We start from the raw sequence: 20,697 nt of genomic DNA, 5'->3' as shown, positions 1-20,697 counted from the left end.
TCTGAAATGTAGACGCACGTTCCCGGCTCTCTCGGCTCTCCCCGCTTTGATTTAGCAATGAAAACCGGCTTGCATATTAACCTGTTTTTGTCAAATATATCAATTGGAGAAATTATTTTTTGATCCTGGCATCTTAGTTTTAACAGGTTAAATATAATTGAACATGTTTTGTTTGCTAGTAGATGGTATTCATTCCGTTCGCGAGACGCGTTCCCGTTGCAGCCAGGCTAAATTCCTCCAGGGAGCCAGTGACCGGCGAGTTGAAGAGCTTCACTCCCCGCCAGCAGGAGCTTTGGCCGCGGCTACCGCATCTCGGATAACCCGCTGAGTTCGTGGCTGCTATTTCACACTCGCCCTTGATCAATCCCAATACCGATCCATGGTAATAATGAATCAATCGTTCAGATCAGATCGGCAGTGCTGCATGCATGTTACAACATCATTGTTACCTTTATTAACACAACCATAGCCTACATTTATCTCTCTAACGTTAGGCTGTCCATCTTACACCAGTCGGCCATTCGATAAATGGAAGCGGTGAACGCCAACGTTGACTGAAAACACCCAAACTCAGTGTATCGTTTCATCTTCATGCTACACATCAACTCCTTTACATTGTATGTGAATAAATTCCTGTTATTCTAAAAATATCCCATTTCTGTCCATTCCTGGAAAAGGCTAATAATTGCTGTCAAATGATCACTCCAGTTTATCACCGTATCCCACTACCATTTCAACTATGCACAGGAGGTTGTCTTGTGGTCATTTTCATTAAAAAATGATTAGCCTGATCAGTTTGTTGTATGTATTAAGCCCTTTTTGAGCGGTGTGCTTGTATTAATAGCTTATAGCTTGCCATACTCACCAACCTTGGGACCTCAGAAATAGGGAGCATTTCCAAACCAAATTGCGGGGGGGGGGGCATTAAAAGCATTACAAATTAGACATTAAAAGCATTAAAACGAAATGTGAAACATTATATATATATATATATATATGTGTGTGTATGGAGCAATTGTTTTTAATGTCCGACTTTTGTCTGTGCTGTTCAGTAAATGTGCATCTGTCCTAATTTATTGTAGCCTATCTATCTACTACACAACCTAGTTCAAATTTATGAATCTCCCGCGGAAGTCAGGAGGGTTGGCAAGTAGGCTATGGTCACTGCTCCCCAGTAAAATTGAATAATTGAGGGGTTACTTACAGTACAAAAAAGTACAGCATTTGTAGAACTCGGATGATACTACATAAATTGCCATGCAAAGCCAGAGACTGTTGCTTGTAGACGACAAGACTGCTGTAACCATTCAAATGTGGAGGCTACACTGCATTGAAGGTGGGTTGGCTTACTTGACACAGAACACAGAAAACGGACACCACAAAAAAGGGCTTAAAGCAGGTCCTAAACAGCAGCAGGTCTGGTTGAGGTGTGAACTGGTCTCCTAAAAATGGCTTGAGCTGTGAGGATAAGAGGAGGCACACTGTTTCTGTTATTACATTTCAATAATAGAATATGACACACAAACCACATACATACACACATACACATACAGCCCGTCTTGGTTTAAAGCCCACTCACCAACGTCAAGGTGCAAGCCTATCGAGTGGGAACACGAGACCAATCACGAACAGGACAAACTCAGACGGGACAACACAGCATACAAATAATCAAGGAATATGTATGTTGTCATGCTGTTTCACATTTCGTTTTAATGCTTTTAATGTCTAATTTGTAATGCTTTTAATGCCCCCCCCCCCGCAATTTGGTTTGGAAATGATCACGCCGCGGGAGATTCATAAATTTGAACTAGGTTGTGTAGTAGATAGGCTACAATAAATTAGGACAGATGCACATTTACTGAACAGCATAGACAAAAGTCGAACATTAAAAACAATTGCTCCATACACACACATATATATATATATATATATATATATATATTTCGTTTTAATGCTTTTAATGTCTAATTTGTAATGCTTTTAATGCCCCGCAATTTGGTTTGGAAATGCTCCCTATTTCTGAGGTCCCAAGGTTGGTGAGTATGGCAAGCTATAAGCTATTAATACAAGCATACCGCTCAAAAAGGGCTTAATACATACAACAAACTGATCAGGCTAATCATTTTTTATGAAAATGACCACAAGACAACCTCCTGTGCATAGTTGAAATGGTAGTGGGATACGGTGATAAACTGGAGTGATCATTTGACAGCAATTATTAGCCTTTTCCAGGAATGGACAGAAATGGGATATTTTTTGAATAACAGGAATTTATTCACATACAATGTAAAGGAGTTGATATGTAGCATGAAGATGAAACGATACACTGAGTTTGGGTGTTTTCAGTCAACGTTGGCGTTGACCGCTTCCAGCTATCGAATGGCCGACTGGTGTAAGATGGACAGCCTAACGTTAGAGAGATAAATGTAGGCTATGGTTATGTTAATAAAGCTAACAATGATGTTGTAACATGCATGCAGCACTGCCGATCTGATCTGAACGATTGATTCATTGTTACCATGGATCGGTATTGGGATTGATCAAGGGCGAGTGTGAAATAGCAGCCAGGAACTCAGCGGGTTATCCGAGATGCGGTAGCCGCGGCCAAAGCTCCTGCTGGCGGGGAGTGAAGCTCTTCAACTCGCCGGTCACTGGCTCCCTGGAGGAATTTAGCCTGGCTGCAATAACGTTATCGCGAACGGAATGAATACCATCTACTAGCAAACGAAACATGTTCAGTTATATTTAACCTGTTAAAACTAAGATGCCTGGATGAAAAAATAATTTCTCCAATTGATATATTTGACAAAAACAGGTTAATATGCAAGCCGGTTTTCATTGCTAAATCAAAGCGGGGAGAGCCGAGCGAGCCGGGAACGTGCGTCTACATTTCAGATAAATGTGAACTTTTTCGTGGACGCGCGTCGGCCAGAGAAGCTCAACTGCGCAAGTCAAAAGTCACCGGAAGGCCAGAAAAGCACAACTGCGCAAGTCAAAAGTCACCGGAAATAGTCAAATGACTACAAATTTGCCAAGATGGCGCGGTTCAATAGGGCTTCATTGTTGATAGCGGCCAGTGAATGGAGTGGCTGTATCCAGTTATATTAATACATCCATGGCACAAACCCTCATTATGGAAAACAAACTTTTAAAAAGGAAGAAAAAAAAAGAAAGCCGGGACGTGCGCTGGGAGCGCACCGTTTACGGTATTATTTCTGCACAGTGAGTGTACACGTTTCGAATGCTGTTAAACGTGAAAGTTTGTGTGTCTGAAACGCTATGTGATACAGTACAGTTCACACAGCACAGTAAATGTTCCGTACTATTGCACTAAATGGTAACATTTGAATAAGTTATGCAAATATGCAACTTGTTTGTTGAAATGTTAATAAAATGGAAGCTTCCCCAAACAGCCATCTCTTTCCCGATAATCCCCTCTGTGCACGAACCCTTACATATGGTAATTAAATATTAAAACACCTGCGGCTTATAGTCCAGTGCGGCTTGTATATGTACACATTTGTTTTTTTCCCTAAATGTAGCTGGTGCGGCTTATATTCAGGTGCGCTTTATTAAATTACGGTACTTCTTTGCCATCCCCTTTCATAACCAAATGTGGTCTGATGATTAAATTGATATAGCTTCTTGATTTTGCTCTCAAAGTGCGTCAAATTGATGCATTTAAATTAACAATGCCCCTCAGGTCCACCCCCCATAGCTGCCCAAAATCCTGTGGGAAACACTGTAATCAATTTATACTAACAAAGTGGTCAGGTTTCCACCTGTTTCGAAGTAAGGTCTACCTTGTTTCATTAGACAGAATCAGGAAAAGGCGATCTCTACACCTCTACCCCTGATTTGAACACTTCAAATCCACCTGCCATTAGCAGTTAGAGGCTCAACTGGGCAAGGTGGCTCAGTGCTTTGCAGGGCAAAGGCAAAATACATCCACAAAGTCTCTCTCTCATAAACACGCACACATACACAAACACAAACATTCATAAACAATTCATGTCTTTATCCGCTCTTTAAACACTGGCTCCAACATGGTGATAGTCTAATTTCATACAGTGATGTATCCTAGTCAGTGAATTCTGGCACATTTGCTCACAGAATGTAACTCATCAGCAGCCAATGCACCCCCAACACCCGTTAACCTCCAAATGCCAACCAATACGAGACATTCAGAGAGAGGAATCACTGTCTACTACCAGGAAATTCATCATTACTCATGTTTATTTACTCATCTCAGTGGACCTGGTGGTGTATTTGGAAAAGAGGATTTTTTCACCCCCACACCTTTTTTTCCTGTATAAATGGCTGAGGGTTGGCTCCAACATAGTTAAATGAGGTCTGCTCATGTGACTGCCTCACAGCTGCAGGAGCAGAGCTGGCTTTAGCGCTCTCATGTGAGGACAACGACGCACTTCCATAAAACAGGCCCATCTGCTGGATAACGATAGTCGAGTTTATAGGATTTGTCTCAATTATAGTTGACTGAGTGCATCCACTAGGGCTCAGCGCAACATAGTTATGTCGACAAAAAGTGAACCGAATGCCTAAACTCTTAACAGAGGACTTAACCTTTGAGGGTTGGGTTGATTTACGAGTTGCATTAAAATACCTGAGCCACAAACTATAATAATCAATAAAGGAGTGCATGTTTTCTGTTTAGAGATAGATATTTCATAGTGTTTGTTGGCTTGATATATGAGCGTGAACTCCACAAAGCTTGGGAGACGTGGGTGTAGGGGAGGACGACCATAGAGCAGAGTCTGGTTGTGTTCCTTATGAGACAGGTGAGCTACAGACAGCGGCTGGTTGGCTGTTCAGTCATCTCCCTGCCACCCCCGTCCACATACACACTACTAAACATTTGAAAAGTTGAGGGCTAAGATGAGCCCTCAGTTGTTACGGGGTCAGAGCAGAGATGTTACACAACAGTTACTGGTCATGCTACGCTTATTTATGGATTCTGATCGGCCCATGGCAGTCGTTAGGCAGATGCCCTTTTTATACTTCTCTCCTCCCGGCCTTAACTGCATTTTATTCAACTCATGGATGAGTGGTACAAACCCGGATGCACTACTCTATCCCTCCTGAAAATACACCTTTTTAGCCAGAGCCAACAGCTCTCTGGAACAGATCGTCTGCGGGCCATGTGCCCACGGCACTTAGACAGTAGACAAGCTACCCAGTTGACGGAGCTATTCATTCCCCAATCAGCTGTATTATTTTACACTAGCATTTCCTAATAATACATTTCTACATCAATTTAGCTAGTGCCATCTTTCTAACTGTTGGAAAGCATGACTGAAATACAAACCGACAATAAACAGTGTATAATAGCAACTGCCTCAATGCCTTTTAACCAATTACTTTGCTAGGTATGGAGTTCCATTTAGGCTAGTTGTTTTTTTCTAATAGGATCAGCAGTAATATATTGTTTCAAATCATATTTTCTAGATTAGAGGGAAGAAGTCAAATAGGACCAAACACAAGAAGGAGTCAATTTACCTTTAGGCAATGTGTGCAAATATATTCACCTTATTTAAATGGAAGGCTCACCTCCACTGCAAAACAAAAACAAATCAAATGTAACCATCCATGATAGATAGAAACAGACTGTGAGGCACTGGATCTTTAAGTCCCATTCACAGATAGGCCCCCCTATCCCCTATTCTCATCACCAAACGCTGTGAAAGAAATTTAGAATAAATATTTACTATCTGGCAACCTCTCCTAAAACTCATCTCTGTACACATATGTACTGCTGAAACAAATATCACCAATATCAGAGGAAATGGATACCAGCAGAGTTGGCAGTTCTTAAAATCAAGCCATTCAGCTTTATAGAATGTGATACAAAGAGGAGCATGGCAGAAAACACAAATACATCCTGAGGGTCGGAGGCACCTGAGCTTCACAAGCTAACGCAGAATGCTAATACTGTAACTCTGATTTTCCATCAGCAAACTGAGAGAGAAGCAAGAGGGTTGTTTGGAATAAACGTTTAGGGCCTGCCGGTGTGCCACTTGCAGAATGCCTGAGAGTAACAATTTTGGCACATCTTAGTCACAACTAAAGCTCTCACTGTGCCTGGAACAGGCACAGTGTGTACATTTCTATGGTCACAAAGTCAGTACCAGTACACAAGTTAGGTTATTCCAAATGCTGAAATTTTGACTGAAACCTTGTTTGAGGATATCAATGTCACAGCATCAATGTCAACAAAGCCAAACTAACCGCATATAGGCCAGAAACTACAGTAATGGTGAATAAAACTCTCAATCTAATACTCAGACTACGACTCCAAGTAAGAAAAACAAAGGACACTTCAAAGCCCCAATTGCAATTCCATCTGCAGAGAGACCAACAATGAAATAGCACAGTATTTCGAGAAAGAGAGAGAGAGAGAGAGAGAGAGAGACGATACACATTGTGGTACGTGTCTTGAATCCCAAGTGAGGCCTTGCTGCAGGAGGCCTGGTGTGGTATTGATTGCAGTGATGCTCTGATGTTAGCAGCTGTGGTGGTAACAGAGATAATGTGGAGCTCAGCGTAGGGAGACATGCCCGCGCACAGGCGGCCCTGTGATGATGAATGCATGTTCACAGTTACAGTACACCAGGGGCGTGTCACACCGTTCAAGAGGAGGGCGGGAGGAAGTTCGAGAGCCCTAAACTAATTAGCGGGGTGGTCAACTCCAAGGCAGAGGGGCGTGTGGGATCTCTGAGACGCCATACTGAGCTTTGGGAATGTCTGACTCAGTCCGTGAAGCTCTGCTGATGGTACGTCCAACACTGCTGTACTACAGGTCAGCTATATCATAGACATCGAGAACTTAAACGCTTCGCCACTATGCTTAAGATTATAATTGCCATCACTCACTGATGAAAAGTTTGAACTCGTGTGCTAGGGTGTCATGTGATGCTCTTGACTTGGCATCACGTTCCTTTCAGTACTGAGGACCTGAAGAGCAAACATGACAACACGCCCACGCCACCAGGCGGCAATCGTTGTTCTACTGTAGCTTCATCTCACCAGTTGATCTTCCTCAGCCGGCGTCTTTACTGCTCATCTAATATGCAGTCAAATGTTGAGTTTGTTAGATGATGACATGAAACCACATAAAACATAGAAATGGATGCGCCACAGACGGGACGCAAACAAGCTGCAGTTCATCAGAGCCCAAAGATTTCCTGTCAGGGGGAGAGGAGTGAGTCACACCTGCCTAGCCTTGAACATGTTGCCTTCCTTTTGCCCCCCCCCCCCCCCCGCGCCCGATAAATCTCCCCTTGAGGCATTTGGGGGAATTTATTAGGAGAGCGTAGTAATTCAAATTTTGAGAAGGTAAAGGTAATATACCTCGTTTACAAGGGCAGACTAGCAGGAGAGTAGGCAGGGGGCCACAATAAAATTAAAACAATGAATAATTGATCATATTAAGAGCCCTTTGCTCATTAAGCAGTTATTCAAATTCAAATATTTTTTGTCAGCCGATTAAGACACAACTGTCAATCAGGCTGGCGAGGAACAAAGGAATTAAAGAAATAAATCAGGTGGAAGATGTACTCTGTACAAAAGATTCCCCCTCATGTTTACTCAGAAAAAGCCTCATGATTCATTGTATTTAATGCATTTATATAACATATATATGCACAGCATGAAAGTAATGAGGATTACCAAATCATTTGAATGCCAAAAATACTACACTCCTGTAGCTAATCTCCTATCCTGTTCCCTCTGCCCCTCCTACCCCTGAATCCTTCTCTCTCCTACCCCGTGATACTGCTTCTGATCTTCTCCTCTCTGTCTCTTCTTTGACAAGAAAGTTAATGATATCAGATCCTCTTTCTCCCATCCCCTGGTTGACACCTCTCCACCACCACCTCCCCAACCTCACCCTCTCTTCCCTCTTTGCACCCCCCCCCCCCCCTCCCACCTCCACGTCCCACCTTACCCTACCTTCCTCCCCTCCCCTAACGAGGTTCCCTGGACCCTGCACCCCCCCGCCCCCCCCCCCCCCACCTTACCCTACCTTCCTCCCCTCTCCGAGGTCCCCACCTTACCCTACCTTCCTCCCCTCTATGAGGTCCTAACCTTGTTACATCTAGCTGCCCCACCGTGTGCTCCCTAGACCCTGTCCCCTGCAGCCCCCCCCGAAGAACCCATCTCTTGTCCTGTGCCTGTGCCTGGCCGCTGGCTGAGGTCAGTCCTGGGTCTCCTCTCCTTTTATTCCCCCTGTACTCTACATCTCCGGGTTCTGTCATTCGCTCGCATGGCTTCTCCTATCCCTGCTATCACTCCCTAATGCAGGGCCGTGCTTGCCATCTGTAGGTTCTGGAGAATCACAGAACGGCCGCCGGTGATAACGGCCGCTGCCCTCCAGGTGGCCGCTAGGCTAAACTCGCTCAGCCCCCCCCCCGTCGACAAATCGATCAGCAACCCCCCCCCCCCCCAAATCAAAAACATTGTTATATATACAGAGGCGGTTGGATAAGACTCCAGGGCCGTGTTTTCGTCCCAGCCTTAATGTAATCTAGCCACATAAAGAATAAGATATATCAATCACACAGAACACAGAACAACTACACTCAAAGGAAGACCAAAATTAATTTAAATTTGAATGGAGAGTGATTTGAGTCAAATAGAAAATACACTTTTAACCACAGCCATTGTGGCATGCCCATCTGATTTCATCATGCCAAGGAGATAAGCTGGAAGAGGAGAGTTCACACTCACACTCCTTTGATTTCTATGAAAAGCCTGGGCAAACTCGTGCTGAGAAACGCTCTGTCAGAGACACACGTCTGCCAATATAGGAGAGTTAGAAAGATCCTTCAAAATGGAAATTGGCATATGCTGGGAATGAAGAGCCAGTTATATGTGGAGAGCCAGTCAAGGAGACCCTGGGATTAATTATGGAGTTAGTAAAGAGTGTTGAGAGGTTGAATTTGCTAAATTATGTTATTCTAAAACCTTTTGTGTCTAAACCTGTTTAACTTTGGCATGGCACCCACTACGTGGTCAGTGTGCTGGGAAAGGGCTTAATCTCCCCCAGCACGACCACCATTCCATTAATTTCGAGGATAACCTTGGTGTGTGTGTGTGCAGGGGCGGACTGGCCATCGGGAGCACTGGGAGTTTTCCCGGTGGCCTGGCGGTGAGATTACTTTTCGCAAGAACACCATAGAGTTTAGGGTTAAGGTTAGGGTTAGGGTGAGGGTCAAGTGTAGGGTTAGGTTTAGGGTTAGGGTGAGGGTTAAGGTTAGGGTTAAGGTTAGGGTCTTCCTTAACCCTAAACTCAATGGTGTTATCGCTAAACTGGGTTGCAAAACGCGGCCAACTGGCCTGGCACGCGGTGAATGGCCTGGCACGCGGTGGGTGGCCTGCCACCCCCCCCCCGTCAACAAAACAAAACTGTTCCATCTCACCGCGTCAGCTCGGCTCGTGGTCTGACTTGGGCATCACTCCCGGCATGAAATATTCACCCAGTCCGGCCCTGTGTGTGTGTGTGTGCGTGCGTGCGTGCGTGTGAGCCTACCCACCTATCTTCTTGCAGCGCTCCTCTCCACGGTTGTGCATGATGATGGGCGAGTAGATGAAGGGGCTGGCGGTGGACATGTTTTGTCCCAGCAGGCCTTTCACTTTGTGGGGGCGCAGGCTGACGGGCAGATTGAGCAGCTTCACTGATCTATTTGGGTGTGAGAAAAATAAGGGGGGGAGGTAGAGAAAACATTCAGTTGTATCTGGCCGTATCCATTAAGGTCCAGAGAGAACTAGATGGATTCTGGTCCAGCCTGTGCCAATCAGATGGCAGCACATAAATCTCTGAGAAGTGGAGGTGGAGGCGTCCAGAGATTCCAGTTCATCTATCTGCTTCTGGCGCACGGTGAGCTCTGAGGTGAGAGCAGAGCAAGTGGGCCACTTATCATTCTCCGCCTGTCTCAGCCACCAGGCCCAGACACTGATAAGCAGGTGGGATCTTCCCTGAAACACACACTCCCATGAGGTGCAGTTAGAGATGGTATCCCCCCTGCCGCCAGTAACAGATGGTATCCCCTACTAACAACACTACCATTCACGCAAGTTGGGGGATGGAGTAGGAGGTTGAGTCAGAGGTGGTGGAGGAGGAAAAAGAGGAGGAGGAAGGAGAAGGGGGGTGGGTGAAGGTTGAAGAGGAGGAGGAAGGAGGAGGGGGGTGGGTGAAGGTTGAAGAGGAGGAGGAAGGAGGAGGGGGGTGGGTGAAGGTTGAGGAGGAGGAGGAAGGAGGAGGGGGGTGGGTGAAGGTTGAGGAGGAGGAGGAGGGGGGGGTGAAGATTGAGGAGGAGGAGGAGGAGGAAGGGCTGGGTGAAGGTTGAGGAGGAGGAGGGGGGGTGAAGGTTGAGGAGGAGGAGGGGGGGGGTGAAGGTTGAGGAGGAGGAGGAGGAGGAGGAGAAAGGGCTAAGTGAAGGTTGAGGAGAAGGAGGAAGGGCTGGGTGAAGGTTGAGGAGGAGGAGGTTGGAAGGAGGTGGATGAAGAGGACCTTTTCAACATGGAACCTGTAAATGGTGCTTCCAAAGCAACAAAGGCAGGCAGGCAACATATGGATGACATACATTTTTGTTCTCTGAAATAAGATTCTTACTGGAAACAGTATTCATGAGTAATAGGCTATTTCACACAAATACAAATATATTTACAACTAGAAGCTAAATCATGTTGTCATGTGAAATATGCAGTTCTTCAATAAACAGCTATAGCTCTGTATTATTCGATGGAATGGGGAATGGAGCCCAGCACCACACAAATAACAACAAATAACCTGACAAATTTGAGAGGAGACAATATCTCAACCGAGTTATCCTTCCAACCGCTGTGGCAGCCATCACAGAAACTCAGCCACTGAAGTCTGACTCCAGACCATTGACAATCCCCCCAACAGTGACTTACCTGACGATGGGTAACTTGGTAAATGGAACCGGAGACAGCTTCAGTCCATCAGGAAGTGAGATCACCTCCATACCACCTGGGCATTTGGAGGTGTAGTTCTCTAGACTCTGGGTCACCTCTTTCTTCTCTGTGGACCGTAGAGATGAGAGGGGGAGGGGCATGTTGGAAAGAGAAGCAGTAATTGGAAACGGGTCAGATAAAATTACATTTTTGTCTTCTCTTCAGCACCATCCTGTATATTGTGTGTGACATGTAAGAGATAATCAACGAGTAAATGTGCGTTAAACGGTTTTAAGGCACGACGTGGAGGCGAAGAACTACCCGATGCGCAGCGGAGGGTGGTTTCCTCGGCGAAGTGCCTTAATTAAGCAATAAACCACGAGAGGCTGTGTGTTATAGTGATTTTATAAAAGCTAGGGGGCGTTGTTAGACCTAAAACCCCCCTAGCTGTTATAAAATCACTATAACACACGGCCTTGAGAGGTTTATTGCTTTTATACAACGGTTACTACAGCTATTAGTGTAAAATAGACACACTGCAATGTAAAATATTAACATTTATTCAAAACGAAGCATCATTCCCTCAATTCCGCCGAGAAAAATAGTTCCCCTAGCAAATGGGTTGCCAAGCAACAACTACAATGCATTGGATCAAATGGGAGGCGCATTAGTACTGAAAATGGAATGATATGCGGTCCCAGGTGTGTGTTACTTAAGCAATTGACCACTCGAGGCAGTGGGTTACAGGGGATTTTACCACAGCTACGGGGCGTTGTTAGGCCCGACGCGATAGTGGAGGGCCTAAAACCCCCGTAGCTGTGGTAAAATCCCCTGTAACCCACTGCCTTGAGTGGTCAATTGCTTTTCTACAACGGTTACTACATATATATATTCACAAAAAACACTCAGTAGTAACATTCAATCATTTATTTATTGATCATTCTTATCATTTTAGTATTTACAAAATCTTCCGCGATAAGCTATAGTTCTGAATTAAATGGTTGCCAGGCAACATAGGCTATCTCGCCTATTTGGGTTGGCCTTGTTCGCATAAGCCATAAGGCATAATTTGGGTGGTTCACGTTTATTTGAATATTTCCAGCCATGGTGCAGTTATTAAAACAGCTCTCCAGAGCACTCGTTTTTGCTGGTAGGGGAAGTGTTGGAGTCAGACTGATGAGTGCGTTTTTGTAACAGGATACGATAAAGGCGAGGTTGCTGCGAGTGGTTGCTACGCAAAGCATAGCCTACCGCTTGATTTTATCAATGGCCTCGTCAATGAGATTGCCGGCGCATTAATACTAATTGTTATGCGGTCGCAGCAGTGGGTTACAGAGTATTTTACCACTGCTTCTAGCCAATCAGAATCAAGTATCCAAACTCTCCGTTGTAGAATCCAGCAATTGCCTCTTCACACTGTGATATATTTGGATGCCGTATATACTGTAAATGAATAAACGAGGCGGAGACCGTTTTCCATACGTCTGGCTTCTTTTACTGCAACTCTACTGATGTTACAAAATCATATCTGGCTACTACACCACTAACGTGCACCACCACGTTATAACACGAAGTGAAAAAACAGTTTTTGATTTGGGGACAGTGAGCTATGGCTATCATAAAGAGTTTGTGGGCAAATAGATTTGACAACTGGACAATGGATGCGTTGCACAGCAAATATCCAACACTTCGTTCATGGCTAGCTAGCAATGGTACAGCAGGCTATGGGATTAGCTCATTCGGCTTGCTGTCAAAGCCGGCGCATTAATTTAGACCGGTAATTAAACTTCAGCCGAACTACGTGTGCGTATACACGGTTTTAACGCACGTCTGCTGGCCAATCAGAAAAGAGTATTAACCCAGGCCATGGTATAATTAAACCATAAAGGGTCCCGGTGTGTGAAATTCATCAACACTAATTATCACCCACGTATAGTGTAGATCATGGGGTGTCTCTCCCCCTGCCCCCAGGTAAGACATGGAGAGGTTTTACTGCCCCGTCAATAAATAAGTTTACCGCTGTGCTGCATCATCACTCTCAGCCTCGCCGTTTTTCATGCCTACAAACACGTGTCTTTGAATTACTCCGGCCTTCAGAGCCAAGAAGGCGCGGTTGGGGCTGTGAGGGAAATGCACTCAGACTGGTCCCCAGAATCCTCCTGGGTTTCTGCACTGTAAACTTGCCCAGGCGGGCAAAGCATAAGCCAGGAAGAGTCTGAGCAGGAGAGACCAACAGAACACAGGAGCGCTGACTACCAGCCAAACACAGCAGAAGGAAAACCCACACTACTGTATTTCAGAGGAGTAACATCTTCACAGGGACTTGTCGAGAAGAATCAGAATCTGTTTATTGCCATGCAGTTTTTCCACATACTAGGAATTTGCTTTCAGTCGTGGAGCATTACATTGAGACAACATTAGACAGGGTGCAGGGACAAGACTGGACAGTGCAAAGACATGCAAAGACTGGGTACAAAAAGCTAGTGCAAAAAGAGGATAAGCTTAAAAAAAAAAAAAAAAAAAAAAAAAAAAAAAAAAAGAACAATATACAAAAGGTAGTGCAGTCAGTGTATATACAGTATGCAGAGTGTAATGTGTAAGTGAGTGTGTGTGTGTGTGTGTGTATATATGTATGTGCGGTGTGATGTGTTCTATACATACATTCAGGTCATGTGCAAGTGTGTATATGTGTAGTACAGTAGAACGGGGGGGGGGGGGGGGGGGGGGGGGGGCGGGGGTAGACACAAGCCTTGTCGGCTGCAATCCTCCTGGGCCGCGTTTCCCAGATTTGCCGAACTTCTCCGCGCTACGACGCTTCTCAAGGTATACCTTGGCGAAGGGACAGTTTTTCCTACGAGTGTTTCCCAGACTATCCCTTAGTGGGCGCCTGAAGATACATCGTTAGGTCCATCCCAAGATACATCGTTAGGTCCATCCTAAGATACATCGTTAGGTCCATCCCAAGATACATCGTTAGGTCCATCCCAAGATACATCGTTAGAGGTGCTGTCCCTGGGCGCGGTGCTGAAAAAAGAATGAATCGATGCGGCACACATCGATGGCCATTCGTAAAGTCACAGAAATGACGTGCCAATATAATACGTGCCGTCTTAATTATTTTATTTATCTAAATATTACCAAAAAGGAAGCTATGCCTCCCAAAGCTCATCTGCTAATGTATTTAAGAGTCAAAGCGAGACCTCGTGATAGTCCCAATTCATACATCAAATTACATTACATCAAATAAAATATCCAAGAAAGAGCATGGATCGGATCGGGACATATAAGCCCCGTCGAGGATGTCTTGAAAGGCCAGGAAAAATACTTTAATGATGATAGGCAATGATGATAGCAAAATGACCACTGATTTAGTTATCATACAAACAAAGGTATAATGCCCATATAAATTGCCCCTGTGGCAGTAGCATTCCCACGTTAGAATTCGCGCGGATACGATGACTAATTGAATCTATCAGGCACCGGTGTTGGCACATGTGGCCTATAAAAAAAACAAGGGTAACTGCACATTGAGCGACATGGCAGATATGAAGAGGAAGCGTGTGATAGCGTTCACCAAAGAATAACTAGTGATCATGCTGGACGAGGTGGAGCAGCCGAAGGCCGTCCTGTTTGGCGGCTACCAGTAGGGCCTATGCACAACTCCAGTAGACTACTTCCTGAAATTAGACATGCTTCTCTATTTCCTGTCCTACACTTTGGATGAAATGATTATTCAGGAATTCCTGAATAATCATTTCATCCAATAGTGTAAGACAGGAAATAAAGAAGCATGTCTAATTTCAGGAAGTAGTCTACTGGAGTTGTGCATATAGCCCATTGAAGAAGGCTGCATGGGCGGGCATTGTAGCGCGGATGGCTGCTTCCACTCCTGGGCCACCCAGGGAGTGGACAGTCGTCAGCAAGAAATGGCAGGACTTCGCCAGTCAGGCCAAAAGCCGGGGGCGGCAGTGCGCCGAGAGGCAGAGCACCGTGCCTTCCCTCACCCCGGAGGAGGAGAAGGCCCTATCGATCATCGGCCTCACAGCCTCCCAAGGCATCACTGGTGGCCTTGATTTGGAGTCTGGAGAGGGCCCCTCCAACATCCAGCCCTCAGCTGAGTCACCCCAAGCCTTCCAGTCCTCAGCTGAATCACCCCAAGCTCCACCCCGTCGACACGCTCTCCCCACACACCCCATGACATCCCCCCCCCGCCCCCCGTGAGAGGCAGCTGAACACCACGGATGCGAGGTGCAACTGCAGCGAGGAGCTCCTGGAGGTGGGGAGGCAGAGGCTGGGTGTGCAGCGTGAGAGGCTGGACCTGCAGAACCGGCAGCAGGCCCTAGCAGAGGCACAGTTTGTGTGGCCCTCCATATCAGTGCCCATCATTCTGCCAACTCCAGGTAGGCTAAGTGTGTATTTTGTATACTCTGTCTATTCCCACACTGCATGCATTCCATTCAATGTCGCTAATTTAATTTTCCTCCCTTGCAGATGATGCAGATGCCTGAGACACACTGCACACACTCACCACACACACTACATACACTTACCACACACACTACACACACTACATACACTTACCACACACACTGCACACACTCACCACACACACTACATACACTTACCACACACTGCCCACACACCACTGTACACTGCGCACACACACTACATACACTCACCACACCACTCATCCTTCCTACGTGTTGCTACCTTGTCGTGGTGGGAAGGCTTGTGTGCCTCCATGACCATGAAGGCTATACCAGTGGGGGGGTCACCCCCCAGCAGGTTCAACCATGCCGGGCAGGTTCAGGGTAGAGGCCAGACGAAAAGCAACAACTGGCCCTCCAGGTTGGGGGTTGGGCATGGGTCTAACAACCCCACCCCGGAAAAAGACAGCCTGTTACAGGACAAAAGTGTGTTTGTCTGAAGAACAAACCTGCCCATGTTTTTTCCCAGCCAATATTAAACAAGTTCCCTTTATCCTGTATATTTGTCGTTTCTTGCCACATTACAACAGTAGAGGTTTTGAAGAAGGCACACAATATAACAAACAGCATTTGTAAGATCACTAAATACTGTGAATCTGTTAGAAAAGTACACTATAAGGACAACAGTATTGGGCCACCTACACATTACAACTTTCATGACATCCCATTCTAAATGAATAGGCATCATATGGAGTTGGTCCCCCCTGTGCAGCTATAACAGCCTCCACTGTTCTGGGAAGGCTTTCTACAATATTCTGGAGCGTGTGTGAGGATATTTGACTATTCATCTAGATGGCCTCATTGGATTAATCAATTCGCCAGGATATCTGTCTGACAATATATAAAGACATCCAGAAAAGTCATGTCATCAAATTATCCCTTTACATAAGAAAATGTTGTTGTTGTTCACAAAGTGGATTATATTAGGCTATGGATAGTCCGTATATGTTGCTTGGCTCAATAAAAGTTTTAAAAACAACATTCCCATGATGTGTTCTGTAGGCTCCATGACATTATTTTCATCATTCAAGTTAATTGTATTTTGTGTACACTAATGATGTGAATCGCGCAGGTAGGATAGATAGATGTGCGCTGTATTGCAACTCTCCTTTTTAATGTAATTTTGCTCTAATCGAGCTAAAACTATAACGGGATGAACGGAGCGCATCGCCAAGGGACAGCTTACGATGGGATCCGACCGCCCTTCGTAACGTATCCCTTTGCTGTGGTATACCTTGGCTAAGAAGGCTCTGGGAAACAGCGCTTCGGCTCCAAGGAGGGCTAACAATGTATCTTCGGAAGGTACATCGTAAGGGCGATTTACGATGTACCTTGGGTGGAGCTGTTTCCCAGAGCCTTCGTAGCCAAGGTATACCTTGGCTTAAGAAGGTTCTGGGAAACGAATCGCCACCTAGAGGTGGACCTAACGACGTTCTTAAGAAGCACGTAGCGCTACGATGCCTTAACGATGCCTCTGGGAAACGCGGCCCTGGCCTCCTTCTTGGCGGATCAAATGGCGTGCTGAAATTTAGCCCCGTCCTTGGCTGTAACGGCGGAGTACCAGATGGTGATGGAGGAGGTGTGGAGGTGTAGAAGAGCACCATAATTTTCTTTGGTAGTCCAAATTTCTTCAGCTGCCTCAGGAAGTTCATCCTCTGCTGTGCCTTCTTCACGAGGGAGCTGGTGTTTAGTTCCCATTTGAGGTCCAGGGAGATAGTGGTACCCAGGAAGCAGAAGGAGTCAACAGTGGTCACTGGGGTGTCATTCAGAGCGATGGGGGGGTGGGGGTTGGTTTCTTTCTAAAGTCTGCAATCATCTCCACCGTCTTGAGAGCGTTGAGCTCCAGGTTGTTTTGGCCACGCCAGGACAGCAGCTGGTCTCCCTCAGATATGAGTCCGATGAAGGTGGTGTCATCCGCAAACTTCAGGAGCTCGACGGACTGGTGGCTGGAGGCCCAGCTTCACTGTGCTACAGCTAGCATGTGATTACCTTACTGCATGTACGTATTATGTTAAAGGTGCTTAGTTCGATTTCTCTTTTCTTTTTTCGGCCACTAGATGGGGCAGTGTGGCAGCATATCAGATATAAACAAGTGGCCGTTTTCACTCCATATATGAATATATATATATATGTATAATACAGAAATACATGGTAGCTAACATTGTAGGGGGACTAGGGCTGGCTAACGTTGCTTATGAACCTGAATTTAGCTACTTATGCATCAAGGAGAAGAAAAGCGAGCTCTGAGTCGCTTTTGATGCCCAAAGTAGCTGCAACCTCTCTCCAGATAGTAAAAGCCAGCCCAATATTGATTCGTGTACGTGATCTTCTTTTGTCTGACTCTTTTTTAGCCGAAGACCGTGGTGTCTTTGCTCCCGGACTATAACTTCTCTCAGCCATGTTTAGCTAACGTTAGCTATATAGGCCTATTCCCAACAGCCATGTCTCAAACGTACACCAAGATGACGCTGCCCCTCTCTTATATACGGTGCCGTTCAGGGGGTGGGGCGAAGCGCTGGGGCGAAGCGCTCATAATAAAAATAAATTCTGTATTTGCTCCACAGCCACTACACCGTTGGCTATATTTTCTGTACAGATAGTTCTGACTCCCCTGGATCTATTTATTGCATATATTGGATTTATTTATTTTTTATACAAAAAGTGCAGTAAATCGAACAGAGCACCTTTAAAGGCAAGTACTGTAACATCAATCAGCAACATTTTGCTTCCCTCTTCCTACCTGTGTGTTACCGAATATGAAGCTTTCCAATTCACCAGGGATCATGCTGACTCACTTTCACCCTTGACAAGTTTCAGCAGGAGGTAACTGAAGAAATAGGCCTCGTCACCTGATAGTGTCACCCAAAAATGTTTCAGAAAACACTAGTCATAAAAAAAATCTAATCTTACTGCCATCAGAAGGACACTCAAATCATATGAAACCATCAAACTGACATTTTCACAATTACAGAGCATACTTCACATGCAGAGCATACTATACCAAACCCGCTTGTTTGCCGCCCAAAATGGCTCTTATTAATCTGAAATAAATGAAGCATTCATTTACATTACCCCCACTTCCTTTGTCAACCTGAGTAATGTACCGTGGTAGTGCCCAAATAGGCCTGAGTAAATTTGACTAGCCTTGACCTGTCCAATAAGGACCTCTTGCAAACCAAAGGTACACACTACCTTCCCTATCACTACCTTCCCTCATACCAACAACTCTGAACACATTGCTTTAATATAACACGGTGGTGAATAGATGAAAAATAAAAGAAGAGTTGAAAATGGATTTGGTACAAAATCATTACTCAGTGTGTCAATAGGACTCAGCCAATTCAACTCCGTAGATAAAAGTAGGCCTGTCGGCTGCAGATTTCACAGTGACAAAAAAAAGAAAAGAAAATCATAAAGTGATTCAAGCGAGGCAAGCATAAGAGGTCTTTGGTACTTCAAACACAATCATTCTTACATTATGTTCATGACCTTCATTTAAAATACACTACATTGCCAAAAGTATTCGCTCATCTGCCTTTACACACATATGAACTTAAGTGACATCCCATTCTTAATCCATAGGGTTTAATATGATGTCGGCCCACCCTTTGCAGCTATAACAGCTTCAACTCTTCTGGGAAGGCTTTCCACAAGGTTTAGGAGTGTGTTTATGGGAATTTTTGACTATTCTTCCAGAAGCGCATTTGTGAGGTCAGACACTGATGTTGGACGAGAAAGCCTGGCTCGGAGTCTCCGCTCTAATTCATCCCAAAGGTGTTCTATCGGGTTGAGGTCAGGACTCTGTGCAAGCCAGTCAAGTTCTTCCACACCAAACTCGCTCATCCATGTCTTTATGGACCTTGCTTTGTGCACTGGTGCGCAGTCATGTTGGAACAGGAAGGGGCCATCCCCAAACTGTTCCCACAAAGTTGGGAGCGTGGAATTGTCCAGAATCACTTGGTATGCTGAAGCATTCAGAGTTCCTTTCACTGGAACTAAGGGGCCAAACCCAGCTCCTGAAAAACAACCCCACACCATAATCCCCCCCTCCACCAAACTTCACACTTGGCACACTTGCAGTCAGACAAGTACCGTTCTCCTGGCAACCACCAAACCCAGACTCGTCCATCAGATTGCCAGATGGAGAAGCGTGATTCGTCACTCCACAGAACGTGTCTCCACTGCTCTAGAGTCCAGTGGCGGCGTGCTTTACACCACTGCATCCGGCGCTTTGCATTGCACTTGGTGATGTATGGCTTGGATGCAGCTGCTCGGCCATGGAAACCCATTCCATGAAGCTCTCTACGCACTGTTCTTGAGCTAATCTGAAGGCCATGTTTGGAGGTCTGTAGCGATTGACTCTGCAGAAAGTTGGTGACCTCTGTGCACTATGCGCCTCAGCATCCACTGACCCCGCTCTGTCATCTGTTGGATGGGTGAGTGAATACTTTTGGCAATATAGTGTATCTCACTGTGATGTCCCTTGGTGACAAAAAATCTTTCTCCAGCAGCATTTTAAGTTCCCCAATTTGACCCCCACCCCCACCAAAAATAAATAAATAAATACAGCGAGTGGAAGTGTGGTGTGTGTGTGGTAGAAGCCTCTGGTGACTCTTGAATATTTTTACATGCTTTGAGGTGCCTCTTTACTCAGACTCTGACAAGAGAAGACAGCTGAGGCCTCAAATACCTTTTGACAGTGGGGCAGATTCAATAAAACAGAGAAATTCTGCCAAATGTCCCTGAAGATGAACTGCCCAGCTTTGTTTGATGTGAAAACTGCTGACAAAATACACACACAAATTGTCAAATCAATGATGAATAATTTATATTTTAGAGGAGGAGGGGTCATCTGCAATGAAATTACACTTGGCGGAAAAATTTAATCTTAACCCCAAGAAGCTAACTGTGTTGGACAACTGAATGTGGATGGGAGACTATTACTAAACTGACAGTGGACATAGATGTTTACTGCAGTCGTCTAACATGATGGAGTGCCCATATATCTGGAACTGCAGTTCAGTAGTGAAGGAGGGAGACTAGAAGTGCCCGGGCCCACAGTAACTTCATCAACTCATTCATTCATTCAGAGGTTAGTCATGAAGTGGAAGATTCTGGATGATTCTTCATCACGAAAGAAAAACTTTTAGCACAGATGAATAACTCCCAGCTCCTCAAGCAGAATCTCTAAAACCTACAGCAGCTGTCATAGTCCCCCCACTCAGATTGAGCAGAACATAGTGCATAGGGATATAGATTCTACTCAGGGTCTCTG

General features: G+C 45.3%; 1 protein-coding gene across 1 annotated transcript in view; it reads right to left on the bottom strand.

The window, feature by feature from the left end:
* The window catches only part of trappc9 (trafficking protein particle complex subunit 9), a 247,302-nt gene that overhangs the window by 210,030 nt on the left and 16,575 nt on the right, over positions 1–20,697 (bottom strand). The window contains exons 10-11 of the mRNA XM_084455432.1: positions 10,936–11,062; positions 9,552–9,697 (exon numbers count right to left, since the gene is read on the bottom strand). Of these exons, the coding sequence (XP_084311558.1) occupies positions 9,552–9,697; positions 10,936–11,062 (273 nt within the window). The remainder of the gene's footprint in view (positions 1–9,551; positions 9,698–10,935; positions 11,063–20,697) is intronic.

Source organism: Borostomias antarcticus (assembly GCF_949987555.1).
Source record: "Borostomias antarcticus genome assembly, chromosome: 21".
Classification (NCBI taxonomy): Eukaryota; Metazoa; Chordata; class Actinopteri; order Stomiiformes; family Stomiidae; genus Borostomias; species Borostomias antarcticus.
The sequence above is the reverse complement of the archived record's forward strand: the minus strand, read 5'-3'. Positions and strand labels throughout refer to the sequence as shown.